This window comes from Polypterus senegalus, chromosome 17 (genome assembly GCF_016835505.1).
Source record: "Polypterus senegalus isolate Bchr_013 chromosome 17, ASM1683550v1, whole genome shotgun sequence".
Lineage (NCBI taxonomy): Eukaryota > Metazoa > Chordata > Cladistia > Polypteriformes > Polypteridae > Polypterus > Polypterus senegalus.
In genome coordinates, this window is record NC_053170.1 from 6,605,176 (window position 1) to 6,625,078 (window position 19,903).

General features: G+C 45.1%; 1 protein-coding gene across 2 annotated transcripts in view; it reads left to right on the forward strand.

Moving 5' to 3' along the window:
• itga3b (integrin, alpha 3b) overlaps nucleotides 1–19,903 on the forward strand; it is a 153,338-nt gene that overhangs the window by 79,289 nt on the left and 54,146 nt on the right. For both annotated transcript variants that reach the window (XM_039740648.1, XM_039740649.1), the window contains exons 3-5: nucleotides 4,857–4,942; nucleotides 7,702–7,951; nucleotides 16,727–16,825. In XM_039740648.1, the coding sequence (XP_039596582.1) occupies nucleotides 4,857–4,942; nucleotides 7,702–7,951; nucleotides 16,727–16,825 (435 nt within the window). The remainder of the gene's footprint in view (nucleotides 1–4,856; nucleotides 4,943–7,701; nucleotides 7,952–16,726; nucleotides 16,826–19,903) is intronic.

A 19,903-nucleotide genomic window follows, 5' to 3' on the forward strand; every position in this document is an offset into this window, starting at 1 on the left:
AAGACCAAACCTATAATCCAGATAACTGGAATCCCCAAACCATCCAATTTTAGGCCCTGGGTATTGCCTGCCTCATGATGATCTTTGAGAGCTGTGGCGACCAATGCCGTCCACCTGAGCAGCCCTGCTTTCTAGTTAAGGTTGTTGAGTTTGTGCTGTCCTTCAATTAAGCACCACATGGTGGCGCTGTTGGTAGCCATGGGCACAGCCTGTTTTCCAGTTAACCCTTAAACCACCGGAACCAGCTAAAGTCAGTTCCCAGTGCAATTTTCCAGCACGCCGGAGCTGATCAGTCAGTGCCGTATATTCGTTGAGCAGCCAGCTCGTGAACACTGGCGCCCCCTGCAGCACTGCAACATCACTGTCCCTGGGATTCAGCCAGTGCACTAGACTATCCTGAAAGCATCAGCATTGGCCTCTGTGTGCTTGTGTGTGGCCAGTTCAAGCGCATTTGGCTCGGTGATTTACTGAATTTCATCAATGGCGTCAGTTGCACCTTGTACATGGAATAATAGACTGTTTTTTAAATAGTTTTTTTTTTTTTTATAGTTTTTACTGTTCATTGGCAGTGTGTAAAATGATCGGTGTTACAGTAATTGTGATGCTCTTTGCATGGAAAAAAAAAATGTGTTCCATTAAAATTTCACATTTTCTTTGTGAATTGTGAAGTTTACTTAAAAAATGCAGCAAAAAAGTATTTGGCGTCCAGGGGGTGCATTAAGCCCCCAAGTATGTGGCAGTTTAAGGGTTAATATTAATGATTGGGTATTGTAATGCATTCTGGCACCAACAGGTGGCACTGCCACACAAAATGTATTATGAAGTCTGTCATATGAGCTGTTTCACTTTCCTCCTTGAGCTTGGAATTCTGTGCAAAAGTGGTTAACCCCGAGTGTCTCTGGGGTTAAGCTGTTATGATCCAAAATACAACGTTCAGCCCGCATAACACTTGGGACAGTGTTCTGCTGCCATCTAGTGGATAAAACAACACCATGGATGAATGACACTCCCTGCTAGCTCATTAATATTCAGGAGTGGAGTGGAGCTTTCAGTCAAAGCCCACAATGATGTGTAAACGAGGAGCCGTCAAGCCAGTTTTAGAACAAACTGAAAGTGAACCGTCAGTTGAATCGAGTGACAGCGATGACAATGTGAATTGGTCATCAGGGGTTGACACAGATTGTGGATGGATAGATAGATAGATAGATAGATAGATACTTTATTAATCCCAAGGAGAAATTCACAAAATGATGCATATAGCCCTGTATGACAGAGCCGATGTGACATGCCTGGTGAATTCAGCCGCATGAATGTTCACGGTCGTGCAAGTAGGTTTGCGACAAAAAGGCAGAATGAATGCAATGAGGAGGAAGGAGAAGAAGGATGTTAGCCCCCTAATGCAGCAGCTGTCAATGTTTGTGTCAAGAAATATGTGGAAGTCACCAAAGCTTGCTCTGGCACCTTACAATCAGGGTCAGCACCACCATTAAAGTGAATTAGGCATTCACCTAGGGCACAGATCATGGGGCAATCCACCTGCATGGGTTAACTACTGGCACACTAATAAGCTTGGCCTGGGGCGCAAAATAACCAGGCACTGGCACTGCCTACAATAACACAAGAGACACATCAATTGAGAGGATCAGGCACCTTCTCATGATAAAGGATCAGAAAAATATTATAAGAGCAAAGTTCTATTGTTCGGAATGTGACATTAGGCTCTGAGTTGGTGACAAGGTCTCAAGACATGTCACATGAAGGATGTATATTAAATAGTACAGCAGCAGACTTTATCTCCTGGATTTAAATTGACGTTTTTGGTGTTCTGGTACGGCTGTTCAGCTGAGCTTAATATTGTTGAGCTGGTGTTGTCATTCATGCTGGCACCATCAGGTGGTGCTGTCCTGACAGGATCTGGTGAGCTCTGCCCACAATGTCAGCCTGAACAGCCATCGTTTCCAGGTAATAATGCCGAAGTACTAGGGTGTTGTACCGTGTTAGCCATTATGAATGTAGAGAAAAGCCAAGCAAAATGACACCTTTTATTGGCTCACTAAAAAGATTATAATATGAAGCTAGCCTGAAGGAGGGTCCTGAGTTGCCGTGAAAGCTTGAATATTGTAATCTTTTATGTGAGCCAATAAAAGGTGTAATTTTGCTTGGCTTTTCTCTACAGGTAATAATGCTGAAGAGTTGTCATGTGTTCTGAGGCCAGTAGGTGGTGCTGTCTTGAGAAATCCTTGTGAGCTCTGACCACAAACACTGCCAGTCACAGTAGCCCTAATTTCCAAGTAGTATTGTCAACTGATTATTTTATTTGGCACCACCAGGTGGCGCTGTCATATTATACTTTTAACAAGCTCGGAACACTTAGACTTTCCAGATGACCCCAATATTTTGAACTTGACATTGTCATGCATTCTGCCACCATTACATGATGCTATCTTGACAGGTCTTGGTAAGCCCGGCCCATAATGCCCATCTGAACAGCCATGATTTCCAGGTAATATTCTAGAATAGTTGTTGTCATGTCTTCTGAAACCATCTGATGGTTCTGTCTTAAAAAAATATCTACTAATAAACTACTAATCTGAGTAGCCTTCATTTCTAAAAAAAATCTGCTGAGTTGACATTGTCATGCATTCTGGCACCACCAGGTGGCAATTGCCACAGCCAACAATTTAGTGAGCTTTGGTCTCACAGTTGTCCAGCTGTGCCTAATATTGTTGAACTGGTGTTGTCAGTTATTCTGGCGCCACCAGGTGGTGCTGTCCTGACAGGTCTTGGTGCGCTCTGCCCACAATTTCAACCTGAACAGCCATGATTTCCAGGTAATATTGTTGAACTGTTGTTGGGTCATGTTTTCTCAGGCCAGTAGGTGACACTATCTTGAGAAATCGTTTTGAGCTCTGATCACAAACACTACCAATGTGAGTAGCCCTAATTTGAAAGCAGTATTGTCAACATGTTATTATTATTATTTGGCACCACCAGGTGGCACTGTCATATAATATGTTTAGTGAGCTCTGAACACACACACACACTGTCCAGATGCCCTTAATACTTTGGACTTGGTGTTGTCATTCATTCTGACATCAGGTGGTATTCGGCCCACAATGTCAGCCTGAACAGCCATCATTTCCAGGTAATATTGTTGAACAGTTGTTGTCATGTGTTCTAATGCCAGTAGGTGGTGCTGTCTTGAGAAATTTGTTTGAGCTCTGACTACCAGCACTACCAGTCACAGTAGCCCAAAGTAGTATTGTCGACTTATTATTTTATTTGGCACCACCAGGTGGCGCTGTCATATTAAACCTTTAGTGAGCTCTGAACACTCATACACTGCCCAGATGATCTTAATACTTTAAACTTGGTGCTGTCATTCATTTCAACGTGCTATTTTATTTGGCACCACCAGGTGGCGCTGCCACATCCAAAACTTTAGTGAGCTTTGACCACGCAGTTGTCCAGCTGAGCCTAATATTGTTGGACTGGTTTTGTTATTCATGCTGGCACCATCAGGTGGTGTGTGGACCACCGGGGTACATACAGATGCCCTAATCTTGACACAGACAGGCAGGACTGTCCAGCACATACGTTAAAGCACTTTCTCTGCTCCCCACCGCAAAGTACTGCACATAAAGCACAGCTCTCTTCTTTCTCTTCCTCTCTTTGTCCTTCCACTCATCTCCACTCCTCCAGGTAAGCTTCATCGACCTCCTCCCAACTCTGGAGTGAGGTGGCTCCTTTTATGATGGCCCCGCGAGTGTTCTGGGTGGCTCATTAATCGGACCTGGAATCGCTCTCAGGTGTGATGAGGACCCAATTTAGGGCTCTGCAACCTACTCTGGGGTGGCCCCCATGGAACCCAACAGGGCTGAGCCAAACCCCAACTCCCAGCATACCCTGCAGGAATCCATGGCGCCACAGCCGCCTAGGAGAGCTGCCCTCTAGCGTCCCGGGGAAGGTTTTGCCCTGCCGATGCTCTCCACCTCAGTCCCTCCATACAGTTGGCATCCCGGTCAGGTAATGGCCATGGCCACCCATCACAGGTGCTGTCTTGGCAGTTGCCCAAAATGTCTAAACAAATTGCCATCATTTCCAGGTAATATTGTTGAGCAGTTGTTGTCATGCCTTCTAGAAACATCAGGTGTTCCTGTCATGAGAAGCCTTGGTGAGCTCTGAGCCCAAGTACTGTCCACGAACATCCTTAATACGCAGGAAGTGTGGCTGAGTTGGTGCTGCCGTGTCCCTGGGCACCATCAGGTGGTGCTGCCTTGACATTTGCTGTGAACCATTATGTCCACCTTTATGGCTATCATTTTCAGATAATACTGTTGGAAAGGGGCAGCACGGTGGCGCGGTGGGTAGCACTGCTGCCTCGCAGTTAGGAGACCCGGGTTCACTTCTCGGGTCCTCCCTGCGTGGAGTTTGCATGTTCTCCCCGTGTCTGCATGGGTTTGCTCCCACAGTCCAAAGACATGCAGGTTAGGTGCATTGGCGATTATAAATTGTCCTTGGTGTGTGGGTGTGTGTGCCCTGCCCGGGATTTGTTTCCTGCCTTGTGCCCGATGTTGGCTGTAGTAGTACATTGGCCCTGTAGTTAGGATATAGCTGGATGGATGGATTGTTGGAAGGACTTTGCCGTTTGTTCTGTCATAAGAAGACACGGTGATCTCCGAGCTAAACCCTGTCCCCATGAAGAGCCTCAATTTCCAAGACGTGTATTTGAGATGGCTTTGTCGTGTCCTCAATTACCACCAGGTGAACATCTTGGTAAGCTCTGGGCATGTCCAGAGTCCACCAGGGGAGCAGCTCTCATTTACTTCACCTCTGTCTTGTTCCTTTCTTTCCAGTGTCTCCGTCGACAGAGATGATTGAAGGCATGTGGCTTGGAGTGACAGTGGCCAGTCAAGGAGGTCCCACTGGAGGAAGAGTGCTGGTACGTGAGGGCCCCCTTGTCAGCCATGTACATCCTGTCAAGGCATATCCCTGCAGTGCCAGTGCAAGGGTTAAAGGTTAAAGGTTAAAGGAGGTATCCAATGTGACGCGTGGCTTCCATCAGAGATGTGTTCAGTAAAAATATGACTTTTTTTGGATGGTACTGTGGCCCAATGGGGACCGCTGTGCCAATTCTGCCCCTGGACGTCCTCCCTGTTGTCTTGTATGGACTTTCCACCCATATACCCCATAAAAACATGCTTCTTAGGCTAATTGTCAATTCCAAATTGGCATTCACATGAATGTTGGTGTGGAAGTGAGTGGGTCTTGCAGTGGATGGTCACCTCATCCAAGGTTGGTTCCCGTCTTGTGCCTACTGCTGCCAGGATAAGCTCTCTCTGTGTCCTTGACTGGCATTAAGTGGGTTGGACAACGTTCTTACTCAAATAAGTGGAGTGAGGTGAACGTTCAATTTCTTTTTAGCGGGTGGCGGTGGGGACTTCGTCTTCCAGACCATGCAGGCGTCAACTTTTGCTGGGAAGATGGTTAAGAGATTTGGGGGTTTCATTCATATAAAGCCCATACACTGGGTGTCGCCACTGCCATTAAGGCTTCTTCTGCAATAGCAGCACCCCAACTGAAATCCCAGTGGTTTAAGCAAACAGCCTCCACAGTATTCTTCTTCTCCACTTGAGTACCGGGAGAAAGGTGGGCACTGGTTACCAATGCGCCACCAGGTGGCAATGCCAAAAAAAAAAAAAACTTTTGTGAACTCTGGCCATATAACCTGTCCCCTAATTGTTTCCACTTTCAAGTTAATTACTAGTGAGCGGTGTTGTCATATATTCTGTCGCCACCAGGTGGTGCTCTTGTATGAAAGCCTTCGTGAGCTCCTGCAGCACACTGTCACTTAAAGTCATTGGAGTGAGATGAAGGGTAGATCCCTTTTTAGGGGTGCCGTGATCTTTGTGGAGTCAATGGAGGCTCTGATGGGGGCTCTCGAGGGGCTGAGCGAGCAGTCATCATCCCAACTGACTGGAAAACGGGACTTGTCATCCCAATCTGGAAAGGGAAGAGTGATAGCTTGGACAGTGGCAACTACAGGAGGATAGCGCTGCTCTTGGTGCCGGGTAAGGTCCTTGCTAGTGTCGTCCTCAACAGGACCTGTGATCACTTGCTTACCTACCAGCGACCGCAGCAGTCTGGCTTTACACCTAAGAAGTCCATCGACCGCATCCTGGCACTGAGGAACATGAATATCGGCAGAGTCTCTTTGCAGCCCTTGTCGACTTTCGTGAAGCGTTTGACATCTTGAGACTTTTGTGGGATCCACCCGAAGTTGCTGGGTATCATGGCGGGCCTGTGCAGAGTGGGGTCAATCAGCGGTGTGTTCTGCTCCTACTCTGTTCAGTGTTTGCCTGGACTGGGTGTTGGGCAGGGTCATGGGGTCCAGCAGCTGTGGGGCATCTGTTGGTGAAGAAAGATTCACTGATCTTGACTTTGCTGATGATGCTGTGATCTTCAATTCGTCAGTGGAGGCTCAGATCGGGGGGTCTCAAGAGACTGAGTGAGGAGTCTGAGTGTCTGGGCTTGCTATAAAAACCAACAACCAGGCCTTTAATGGCCTCTTGGGCATGGCCATCAGCAGTGTGTCGACTCGTCGAGAGGTTTACTTACCTTGACAGTGACATTCATGTCTCTGGTGACTCTTCATATGAAGTCAGTAGATGGATTGAGATAGCATGGGGGGCATGGGGTCGCTGGAAAGGAGTGTGTGGCACTCCTGATATATCTGCAAAAGGATGAAGGTCCAAGTCTTTAGAGTCCTGGTGCTTCCTGTTTGTGAGACATGGACGCTATCTGGTGACCTGAGATGAAGACTGGACTCCTTCATGTGTGTCTCTTCAGAGAATCCTTGGGTCCGACTGGTTTGACTTTGTGTTGCTCATGGAGTCCCGAATGAGGCACATGACCTGCATTGTGAGGGAACGTCAGTTACGGCACTACAGCCATGTGGAGTAATTACCCGAGGGTGATCCGGCTCATTGTTGAGGATCCGAGTGGCTGGACCAGGCCAAGGTGACCCCCACGTAACACCTGAGTATGGCAGATAGAGGGCCATTTCCGGAGGGTGGGATTGGACTGCGTGTTTGCCCCCTTGCGGGGTTGCCAACCAGGATCCTGAGCTGTTTCGTGATATGGTGGGTGCGGCAACGTGCTGTACCAGTGCATGCCCCTCAACCTGACCTGACCTGTGGAGGAGACCTCACCTTCCACACCATTTTCTCCTGTTGGGTGGTTTTGGGATTCCTCTGTTCGTTTTGTTAAGCTGGTGTTGTCATCAGGTTTTGGTGCCATCAGGGGATTCTATCTTGAGATATCTGAGACCAATGGCCACAAACATTTTCAGTCTCCTAAGTTCAAGTGCCAAATTTGGAACGAGGCATAGACATGAAAGCTCATCCACCACAGCCTGTGGCAGCCTATGGTGGGACTGGTGGTAAGTGGCTTGAGTTTTCAGCCATTTGTAAATCACTGGTGGGCACAGTATAGGGTTTGGCTGAGTCTACCAGTCCATGATGCCGAGTGGTGGAACTCGTCCCTTTCATGGCTCTCCCTGACATGGGATGGTAGGTACTGTAGCAAGTGGGCTGAATGCGTGGCATAAGACTCAGTGCCACACAGTTGTGATCAATGTGCCAATCTTCATTACTCCACAACACTCACAGTGATTTTTGGGCTCTCTGTCACCCACTTCAGGCCTGTGGACACAGATACGTCAGGATCATGATGTCGGGCAATGAAGAGCAACTGCGTATGATTGGAAAGTGTTTTGTGAGGGGCAACGGTCTTAACTACGATCAAGATGATGACTGGCAGATCCACCACTACGAGGTCTGCAACCCGGCGGGAGACCTGGACATGGAGGGCATGTGCAGCATGGGAATGGCAGCAGGCATGACTGAAACGGACGTATACATTGGCATGCCGGGAAGCTTCAACTGGCAAGGTGGGCTTCATTCATTTAAATGTATTCCTTGGTGATCCTTAGCTAAATTGTCCTTCAATCTATTTGGAGGGAGTTGGAGGTTGAGGTGGGGTGGTCTTTTCAGGGCGTTTTCAGATCCGGTCCACCTGAAGACCGTGGAAGCCAAATGCCGCTTCGTATTCTTTTCCAGATATTCCCCAGAATCCTTTTCTTTCCTTAGCCATCTTTATGGCTGTCTCTTCTCCTACTCTCAGCCGTTCTTTGATGTCATCAGTCCATCTCTCTCGGGGTCTTCCCACTCTCTGTATTTCCAATTTTCTTTTCTTTCTATCATCAATTCTGATTAGCCTCTTTTTTCCCATCGTGCCAGTCATGCCGGGAAGCTTCAGCTGGCAAGGTGGGCTTCCTTCATTTACACGTAACCCTTGGTGATCCTTAGCTACGTCATCCTTCATTTTATTTGGAGGGGGTTGGAGGTGGAGGTGCAGTGGTCTTTTCAGGGTGTTTTCAGATCCGGTCCATCTGAGGACCCGTGGAGGCCAATGCTACATCGCACTCTTTTCTTGATAGTTCCCAGAATCCTTTTCTTTCCTTAGCCATAATTATGGCTGTCTCTTCTCCTAAAGCCCATACACTGGGTGTATCCACTGCCAATAGCAATAGCGGCACCCCAACTGACATCCCAGTGGTTTAAGCACACAGACTCGAAGGTATTCTTCTTCTCCACTTGAGTACAGAGAAAAAGGTGGGCACTGGTTACTATTGTACCACCAGGTGGCAAAGCCAAAAAAATACTTTTGTGAACTCTTTTTATAATAATTGTCCCCTAATTGTTTCCGCTGTCAAGTTAATTACAAGTGACCGGTGTTGTCATATATTCTGTCGCCACCAGGTGGTGCTCTTGTATGAAAGCCTTCATGAGCTCCAGCCACACACTGTCACTTAAAGTCATTGGAGTGAGATGAAGGTTAGATCCCTTTTTAGGGGTGCTGTGATCTTTGTGGACCACATCCTGGCACCGAGGGCTCTCATGGGTCGTGGGGTCCAGTGGCTGTGGGGAGTCTGTTGGTGAAGAGAGATTCACGGATCTCGACTTTACCGATGATGCTGTGATCTTCACTGAGTCAATGAAGGCTCTGATGGGGGCTCTCGAGGGGCTGAGAGAGGAGTCATCATCCCAACTGACTGGCAAACGGGACTTGTCATCCCTATCTGGAAAGGGAAGGGTGATCGCTTGGATGGAGGCAATTACAGGGGGATAACACTGCTCTCGGTGCCTGGTAAGGTCCTCGCTAGGATCGTCCTCAGTAGGATCTGTGGTCACTTGCTCACCTACCAGTCTGGTTTAACGCCTAAGAAGTCTACCATCAACCGCATCCTGGCACTGGGGGCTCTCATGGGTCACGGGGTCCAGTGGCTGTGGGGAGTCTGTTGGTGAAGAGAGATTCACGGATCTCGACTTTGCTGACAATGCTGTCTGTGATCATTCACTGAGTCAATGGAGGCTCTGATCGGGGCTCTTGATACTCTCGGCTGTTCTTTGAGGTCATCCATCTCCCTCGGGGTCTTCCGACTCTCTGTGTTTCCAATTTTGTTTTCTTTCTATCATCATTCTGACTAGCCTCTCTTTTCCCATCCTGCATATGTGCCCAATATTGTGATGGAAACCGGGCGGACAGCGTACCCCAAACCCCAACACGTACACACCAAGAGTCCCGGGTTTGAATAAAGGAGGGTTTATTACCCAAAATTCCTTCTCCCAATACAGTGATCCCTCCTCGATCCCTCCTCTTCTAAAGGAGCCTCTCTGTTGTTCTTCTTCTGGCAGTCTTCAATCCAAATCCCTAAAGCAGATTCCATCCAGACTACTGCCTTATTACGTCCACTTATAACTCGTTTTGCACCCTGGTTAAAAGGACACTGCGGCCGTAGATCTTATATTCTTTTCCTCCTTTTTAAATAAAAAGAATCGTGGACTCATTGATGCTGTAATGGTGTCCTACAGCGGTGTAGCTGTTCCCTTCCTTTAACATATTCAAAACTTTTACCTTTTCAGCAATCATTAACATCTTCCATTGGCGCTTGGGCACGGCCCCTGAAGCAGTAGCAGGAGCAGATCGTTTTGGAGCCGTAATGAAGGGCTTGACTGCGCACAAAGATAAACACAAAAGTGAACTCTTTACACAGTGAAACACGTTGATGCTGAATTAAGTGAGACAAGACTTCCCGTTTAACGCAGCGGAGTCGAATTCTGCGCTCTCCGTCGCTGAGCCAATCAGCACACAGGAACTTAACCGCATATTCTGATTGGGTAGCTTCTCAGCCATCCGCCAATAGCATCCCTTGTATTAAATCAAATGGACAATCCAACTGAGGAAGCACGTACTAGAAGTACAAAGACCCATTGTACGCAGAAACCCGCAAAGCAGCGAAAAATCCGTGTTACATATTTAGATATGCTTACATATAAAATCTGCGATAGAGTGAAACCGCGAAAGTCGAAGCGCGATATAGCGAGGGATTACTGTACCTCAAAGTAGCACAAGCACAGGTTTCTCTCTTTCTCTTCTCCTTCCAACTCCTCTCACCTCCGAACTGCCCTCCTCCAGTTGAGCGTCGCCTTCCTTCCTCCCAGCTCCGACTCACCTGGGTTAAGGGAGTGCAGTCACTTTTTTTAAGGATACCCAAGTCATATGGAAGTCCCATTTTAGGCCCCCTTGTAGCACCCAGGCAACCCCGCAGGTTCTGTATAACTGGACTACACTTCCCAGCATGCCCTACTGGTTCCAAACTGGGTACCACTATCTAGGGCTGCTGCCACCTAATGTGCCGGGGGAGTTAAAAGTCCCCAGCAACATTTACCAGTCCTATCTTGCCCTCTCTTCTGGGTCTGATCCCTTAATCCTCACCGGCTGTTTGCCTGTTAGGAGCCTCCTGTATGGGTAAGGAACCATCCTCTCTTCTGGATGCCCATTTTGAAGATCTTTTGAAATTCTTTCATTGGTCACCTTTTGTCTTCAGAACGTTCCTGGAACATCTCAATTCAAAGGCGTTCGATTTCAAAATGGTTCCATTTCTTTCTTTTTTTTCTTTTCACTGTCGTCTTCATTCCCATTTTTTTTTTACGACCGTGTTGTAACCTCGGTCGTTCCTCCTTAATCCGGATGTACAATTTACACCCACTTTGCTGGATTGCAAATCAAGTGCTGGAGTTTTTCAGGGTATTTGACCTTCAGTTATGTCATTTTAGGTTTGGAAGCTCAGCATGGAAGCAGAGTTTTTGGGGAAAAAGACACACAAGTTGAATGGCAACATCCCGACTGCTTCATCTCCCCCCCTCGCCACATTAGACAGGCAAACAGATTGGTTCCCATTTGCTTAAGTGTTTTCATATTTCCTGAGGCAGAGGTTATCGGCGACACATTAATTTACTGCCACTTAGCGTTATAAATCTGACGTTCCCCTTTGCAAGATGATACAGAACAGACTTACGAGAAAAGTGCCGCCTAATTGCACTGGCATTAAATGAACATTAATTTTCCCGTCGCCCGCTCCGGTCATCCAGACTTCACCTCTGCTGTCTTTTCGTGACCTCACGGCCGACAACTACTCTCCACTCCACGCCGCTGATTCCAGTTCCTTCGTTTATGGTAGGACCCTGATTACCTGAAGTAATGGTGGGCCGATGCTACCTAGGATAGTGGAAAACTGGGATCAAACAGATGTCCGCTGTAGAGGTGGAGGGGCTGACACAGCTGACGTCATCAGGGAAGCGCAGCGCTCACAGTGACCAGAGTCGGTCTCCATGCGGCCGTCGAACACACGTCGCCAGGCTCTGTCATCTGGTTTGCAGTCTCCACCGGTAGGTCACCCTGGCACAGACATCCCAAGTGAATGAAACAGCAGAGCTCATGTACAAGGTCAGCACTGGCGACACACAGACAGTAGGCGAGGGGTGCAGTGGTTGGGGTGAGAGTCATGCCCACATTCCCACAGTCAACAACAAACAAAATTTATTTCTGTAGCACTGAAGTCTACAGCTTTTTAGAAGCATTCCATTGAAAACGCCAGGGTACTGTGAATGGAAAAACAACTCCATTTATTTCTGTAGGACGTTTTCATAGAGATGATGCAGATCAAAGTCCTTTACAAGATGAGGAAAGAAAAAAAAATATATATAAAAATAAGATTAAGCAATACTAAGTAACAAAGAATAATGTAAAGGTCTGATGGGAAGGAGGACAGATAAACAAAGAAAAACAATAAACTCCAGAGGGCTGGAGAAGACAAACAAAATCTGCAGGGGTTCCGAGGCCACCAGATACAATCAGTCCTTATGGTTTTCAGGCTCCATGTTGAAGAATTAGACGACGCTGGTCATGTGGACCTCTGGCCTTCAATCCATCACTGTAGGAACTACATGGTGCCCTGATCAGGTGGTGGTGGCACACATGGGCACTACAGACAACCGGAAAAACAACAGCAGAGAAAGTAGGCCTTACTACAGATTGTGGAGATATGATAAAAATGATAATGATAATGAATATCAGGGTTACACTAAAATGAAGCTCTGAGAAAGGCATGATAACATAACAGGTTTTTATCAGTTGTTTAAAGTGCTCCACCGTATCAGCCTGGTGAATTTCTATCAGTCAGCTATTCCAGATTTTAGGTGCCTAACAGCAGAAAGCCGCCTCACCACTTCTTGTAAGTTTAGCTCTTGGATTTCTAAGCAGACCCTCATTTGAAGATCTAAGGATAAGGTGAGAGACACTCCGAGATATAAGATGGAGCAGATTATCGAAGGCTTTGTACACCATCAGCCGTATTTTAAAGTCAATTCTAAATGGCACTGGTAACCAGTGTAATGACGCTAAGACTGGCGTGATGTGCTCAGATTTTCATCTCCTAGTTAAGATTCTGGCAGCTCCATTCTGCACTCGTTGTCTTTTGTTGGGTGGTCCTGAGATGAGTGCGTTACAGTAATCTAGTCGACTGAAAACAAACGTGTGAACTCTCTTGTAATGTTATAAGAGGTCTTATATTCCTTAAGTGAAAAAATGATTAACATGTGATTTAAAATTCAGGTCCAAGTCAATAGCTACCCCTAAATTCTTTACCTCCATCTTGACTTTTAATCCTAATGGATCAGGTTTATTTCTAATGCCCTCATTAAATCCATTTTTGCCAATCGCTATTTCTGTTTTCTCCTTATTTAGTTTAGTTTTGTCTCCGCTTCCTCGACCGCCAGCTCAGTAAAGTCGAGGTTAAAAGGGCAACATTAACGAGGTCGGTACCGTATTTATGGCAAAGCTTTTAGGGATTATAAAAGAAGTAGCCTTGCCCCATGGATGGTCGGGGTTCTACTGTATTATGCAGTATACAGTAAATTTCCTTTATTGATCGCACAAAATGAAGATACAATAACGTATTTGTGTATTGTGCGCACATACATATCTGCAGCTCTCAAACGTTACATTTCGTGAATATCCGCCTTTATATCATTCAGACTGGGAGGAGGTCGGAGTCATTCACCCACAAGGGGGCTTCCTCTTGAAGCTGCAGAAGGAAGAGACAAAAATTTTAAGAACAGCGCCCCCTGTCTTCTCGGTGGTGGTATTGCATACCTGACTTGAGCTGATAAGGCAATTCCACAGAGACGTATGCATGACAATTAAAATACAGGGTGGTCCAGATCTAATTATGCAATTATGAAAAGGCGAACACATCGCACCCGCTGTTCGACTGACAACCGTCTCCCCACCATTTTGGAATGAAGGGCTGGTGATGCAATCTATCGGCAAAAAAAATAATTTTTTGTTAATTCTTTATGTAATAAACTTAATAAGTTATAGCGTAATGAAAATTGCATAATTAGATCTGGACCACCCTATAAATAAGGTAATAAGACATAATAAAGTTAAATGACATCCTTCCTCCAAGACGCTCATCCCCTTCCGGTATGAATGATATAAAGGATGGAATGGAATGAATGCGAAAACAAGGACGAACCTTTGTGTATTTAAGTGAAAACGTCGTAGTGGGGACAGGGCCGTAGTCTCGATCACACAGTTTATTCACGTAAAAGCCACATCTTAGTACAGAAGCCGAGAGAGGACGTGCAATACTTTTAGTTTTCTAAATTGTTTCCTTGAGATAACAGACTAATTTTATCAAGATCTCGATAAAACAAAAAGATCTTGTTTTCTCGAAAATTATGAAATAATTGTATCTAACGTTTAATGTTTAGCTCGGCGGTTCTCAACCTGTGGGGCGCGAAGTAACAAAAAAGGGAGCGCGATGATGTGAAAAAAAAGAAAACAAGAATTGAAAATATGAAAAATACATCTATTGAAACCAAACTAAATTAACTTAAACTACATTCTGATACTAGAAAAATAAATATAGAGTTAGATAAATGTCTATAAAAGTTAAGTAGGTATAATAAAACTTGTAGCAGTGTATCAGCAGCAAAAAGTATAGAAATAAATTTTATTAGGGTTTCAGAAAAACTCGGGTCACAAATACGTAAAGGTTGAGAAACGCTGGTTTAGTTTATTGATGTCACGTCCTGTTTGAAATGGCAGAAGAGCAGAACTGCATTGATCAGCGTGTCACATTTTTGTTCAGTCAAGGGCTGACGCAGGCTGAAATATGTTTATAGATTAGGAAATTACGGAAGCCGAGTGAGGACGGGCAAAATCGTTATTTTTTTAAATTGTTTCCTCAAGATAATGGAATAATTGTATCGAGATCTCGAGAAAACAAAAGATCTTGTTTTCTCAAAATTATGAAATAATTGTATCTAACTGTTTAGCTTATTGAAGCCCCGTCCTCTTTGAAATGGCAGAAGAGCAGAACTGCATTGATCAGCGCGTCACATTTTTGTTCAGTCAAGGGCTGACGCAGGCTGAAATATGTCTGTGCCTTAGTTTAGAAAATAGTAACGTTAAGAAGACGGTTAGCAAGGCTTCAGCTGTATAGGTGTCGCAATCTAAGCGAGCCGGATGCTAGGAGCAAGGGTTAAGTTTAGTTTTTTCTCGACATCTCGATAAAATTATTCTGTTATCTCGAGAAAACAAAGTTCGTTTTCTTGAGATCTCGATAAAATCAGTCTGTTATCTCGAGGAGACAATTTTAAAAAATAACAATATTGCACGTCCTCTCTAGGCTTCCGTATCTTAGATCTACGTTATCCTATAATAAAATCACACATGATGAATATTATTTAACTAGCAACTAGCTGCACGTTGGATGACCACAGTTGAAGGACTCAATCGTAAGGACCTCTCGTCGGGTGTCTCATTGGCACGCTTTTGCCTCTTTCTTTCGCGATCACGGCGTAATCTGTCTTCTCTCTCTGTAGGGGTTTCAGTTAGTGATGGGAAGTTCGGATCATTTTACCGACTCGGACCTTTGAGTCTCGTTCAGCAAAATGAACGAATCATTTTTCGAGTCATTTCGTTCAATTCTGTTTCCGGCTCAGACTGCATAGGTTAAGCTTATGGGGCTGTCACGTGATGAACGAACGACTCAAACCCGAAGACTCGAAACAAGTGAATCAATTCCAATACAGAAACTATAGGAAGTTGCGCAAATGCGCATGTGCGACTGAACGAATCACTCCCACGAGACGACTCGTTCTTCCCGAGTCACATTAATGATTCGTTCATCGTTCAAGAACGACCCATCACTAGTTTCAGTTGCCTTTCGTTGTGCGGCAGAGACGCATCGTTGAGCTAATCTGTGTGAATGCTGAGTGTCCGTTTCTTGCGAGCGACTGTCACGCCTTTGCCTCTTTGCTTCGTGATCACGCTGTAATGTGTCCTCTCTCGCGCAGCAGCAGGTTTAGTTGCGTTTCGTTTCAGCATTGTTCCGTAAGGTCTCCTCCGTACAAGTGCACATGGGTAGCTGAAGACGGAAAGACATAGTGGGCATAGTGAAAAACACGAATTGGTGACAAGAGGAACCATCCGACTCAGACGCGGGGCTCGAAATACTCAAGTGCACATGTTATTTATAATTTAAGTTTTTTTGTTTTTGTTATGAACTTCCCCAAAAGACTTGATCCCTGTAAATAGTTAATAGTATATGAACAATATAATCTGTTGTAGTACGGGCGTTAATTAGCGTCACACCTCATAACCTGCATACACCACATGTTTGGCTGTAACGCTAGAAGCGCGGTGGATGCTGTAAGGGTAGGTTGTGGTTTCTGTTTCTTTCGTGATTTTTTTATTTCATTTTATTGATTATTTAATAGGCAGAGGGGAGAAGACGTTAATGTGACACTCTGTCTATTTCTTTACTTTTGTTTGGAAAAGATTTTCGGGAACAGGAAAAATAAAAGCAAAGGGGAAAGAACGGAGGGGGGTAAGCAGGAATTCTGAGAGGGGACGGACTGGGGCGGCGATACAGCCAAAAGGAACGCGGACACGGACGCGGACACGGCACTGGGCTTTTATTATATTTTATATAGATAAGCTGAAAAACTTCATTTTTACAGACCTAATACACATAAACTTAGGAGGTGGGAGAGGGGGGCTGGAGTACCCCCCCCAAGACCCCCATCCCCCAGACCACCCACAAAGAACCAAACACCTTAACTGTGATAGACAAAGTGACTGGGATACGGAAAGCTGAAGCCATCAGCATTAACCACCGTGCCACCATCTCCACATCCAGCACTGCCTTTTGATAATAAATTGTTTTTCATAAATATCAATTGAGTTTTATTTCTTAGTTACGATTAATTTCTGTTAATTCAATTTTATTGATTTTTTGCTTTCTTTCTAGGTAGCATTGATGTGACGTGGCGGAATCCAAATGAGGGTGAATCTTGGGACCTCCAAGAAAGGAAGCTGTCCAATCTGGACAAGTCAAACAGCTACATCGGTAAGAGAAGCAAACATCAGCTGTCCCCTCTTGTGTCACAAAGTTATCTCACCGTCACATATTTGTGAATCGCCTAAACGTTTGTGTGATTGAATGTCACTCTGTGTGCCTGGCGCCGTAACTCTGCTGAGTTTAACTGTGACGTGAGTGAGGGAGTCACTGCGCACTGGAGAGATTCAGAAGGACTGGAAAATGGAAAATGGCAAATATCATCCCATTATATAAAAAGGGTGACAGGGCAGATCCAAGCAACTGTAGGCCAGTAAGCTTAACATGCATCACAGGAAAATTAATGGAAGGAATTATTAAGGATAAGATTGAGCAACACATGGCAAGGACAGGAGATATTAAGAACAGTCAGCGTGGGGTCAGAAGAGGGAGGTCGTGTTTTACTAACATGCTGGAATTCTATGAGGAGGCAACAAAAGCATACGATCAACGTGGAGCAGATGATATTATTGATCTGGACTTTCAGAAAGCATTTGATAAGGTGCCACATGAGAGGTTGGGCATCAAGTTAAAAGAAGTGGGAGTTCAGGGTGATGTTTTTAGATGGGTGCAGTGGCTCAGACACGGGAAGCAGAGGGTGATGGTGAGAGGAACCTCATCAGGACTGGCCGATGTTAAGAGTGGTGACCAGCAGGGGGCAGTGATAGGGCCGCTACTATTTTTAATATCTATAAATGATTTAGATAGATAGATAGATAGATACTTTATTAATCCCAAGGGGAAATTCACATAATTTAGATAGGAATATAAGTAACAAGCTGGTTAAGTTTGCAGATGATACCAAGATAGGTGGATTAGCAGATAATTTGGAATCTGTTATATCATCACAGAAGGACTTGGATAGCAGACAGGCTTGGGCAGATTTGTGGCAGATGAAATTTAATGTCAGTAAATGTAAAGAATTACACATAGGAAGTAAAAATATTAGGTTTGAATACTCAATGGGTTGTCAGAAAATCGAGAGTCCACCTTATGAGAAGGATTTAGGAGTCATAGAGGACTCTAAGCTATCAACTTCCCAACAGTGTTCAGAAGCCATTAAGAAGGCTAACAGAATGTCAGGTCATATAGCACAATCTGTGGAGTACAAGTCACAGGAGGTTATGCTCAACCTTTATAATGCACTGGTGAGGCCTCATCTGGAGTCCTGAGTGCAGTTTTGGTCTCCAGGCTACAAAAAGGACAAAGCAGCACAAGAGAAGGTCCAGAGAAGAGCGACTAGGCTGATTGAGGACTACAGGGGTTGAATTATGAGGAAGATTAAAAGAGCTGAGCCTAAAAGAAGATTAAGAGGAGACCTGACTGAAGTGTTTCAAATGATGAAGTGAATCAGTCCAGTGGATCGAGATTTGTATTTTAAAATGAGTTCATCAAGAACACGGGGACACAGTTGGAAACTTGTTAAGGGTAAATTTCGCACAAACATTAGGAAGTTTTTCTTTACACAAAGAACGATAGACACTTGGAATAAGCGACCAAGTAGTGTGGTAGACAGTAAGACGTTAGGGACTTTCAAAACTCAACTTGATGTTTTCTTGGAGGAAACGAGTGGACAGGACTGGCGAGCTTTGTTGGGCTGAATGGCCTGTTCTCGTCTCGAGGGTTCTAATGTTCTAATATTCTTTAGTGGAGCAGCACATTAATGCAGCATTTCGAATAGTGAGATGCCATCTGTGAAGGGCTGGCATGTTCTCAGAGGTGCTCTTGGTTAGTTCGTAGCAGGGCCTTCTTAACAGCATCATGGGTGCCTAGGCAATATAGTGTACTTGCAGGCAGTAGAAACATCGTCCACCGAGAACCACAGACACTTGGAATAACAACAACAACAACATCAACATGTATTTCTATAGCACATTTTCATACAAACAGTAGCTCAAAGTGCTTTACATAATAAAGAATAGAAAAATAAAAGACACAATAAGAAAACAAAATAAATCAACATTAATTAACATCGAATAAGAGTAAGGTTCAATGACCAGGGGGGACAGAAAAAACAAAAAAACTCTAGACGGCTGGAGAAAAAATAAAATCTGTAGGGATTCCAGACCATGAGACCACCCAGTCCCCTCTGGTCATTCTACCTAACATAAATGAAACAGTCCTCTTTGGATTTAGGATTCTCACGGAAGGGCTTGATGAAGATGGTCACGTAGAGTTCTGCCTTTTAATCCGTCCATCATTGTTGGAGCATCATGATGCTTTGAGTAGGTGGAGGTGGCGCAGGCCACCACCACAAAGAAACCGGAAAAAGAAACAGAAAAGAGAGTAGGGGTCAGTACAGATTTTAGAGCCACCATGGGTAGTTATTATAAGGAAATTGAACATACAGAGTATCAGGATTAAGTTAAATTAAGATTAGAATGAAGTTATAGAAAGGCCATGTTAACATAATGTGTTGTCAGCCGTGTGTTAAAGTGCTCTACTGTATCAGCCTGGCGAATTCCTATTGGCAGGCTATTCCAGATTTTAGGTGCATAACAGCAGAAGGCCGCCTGCCCGCCTCACCACTTAGGACAGTTAGGACATTAGGACAATCGGGACGAGAACAGGCCATTCAGGCCAACAAAGCTCGCCAGTCCGGTCCACTTATTTCTCTCTATTATAAAAAAAAAAAAAAACCTGGAGGGAAAAGCTGGGTGACGAGACATCATCTTCTCAGAAGACATTTAAAAGACCCGCGAGACACAAACGATATCAAATAAGAGAGTACAGCCAACAAAACACTCGGTCGTGTAAAGGCACGCAGCACACACAGATCCCCTGCTCTCAGCACATGTATAAGGACAATACGTTCTGATGAAACGTCAATGACTAATTGAAGAAGAAAGAGCAGCTTGGAGAAAAGGGACCCAAAAGCGTTAAGCAGATAAGAGATTATGAAAGCAGTGGAATTCGAAAGGCTCAAACAAACGATGGTGCGAGACGCATGCCGAGAAAGGTAAAGAATATGAAAGCAGTAAAATTCAAAAGTATTGCGGCGTCCCAGCCAGGTTGAAGCCTTCTTTGTTTTAAGTGACTGTTAGGTCCGATTGAGGGAGGGCGAAGTACAGCATGGAAGACTGCTAGCGG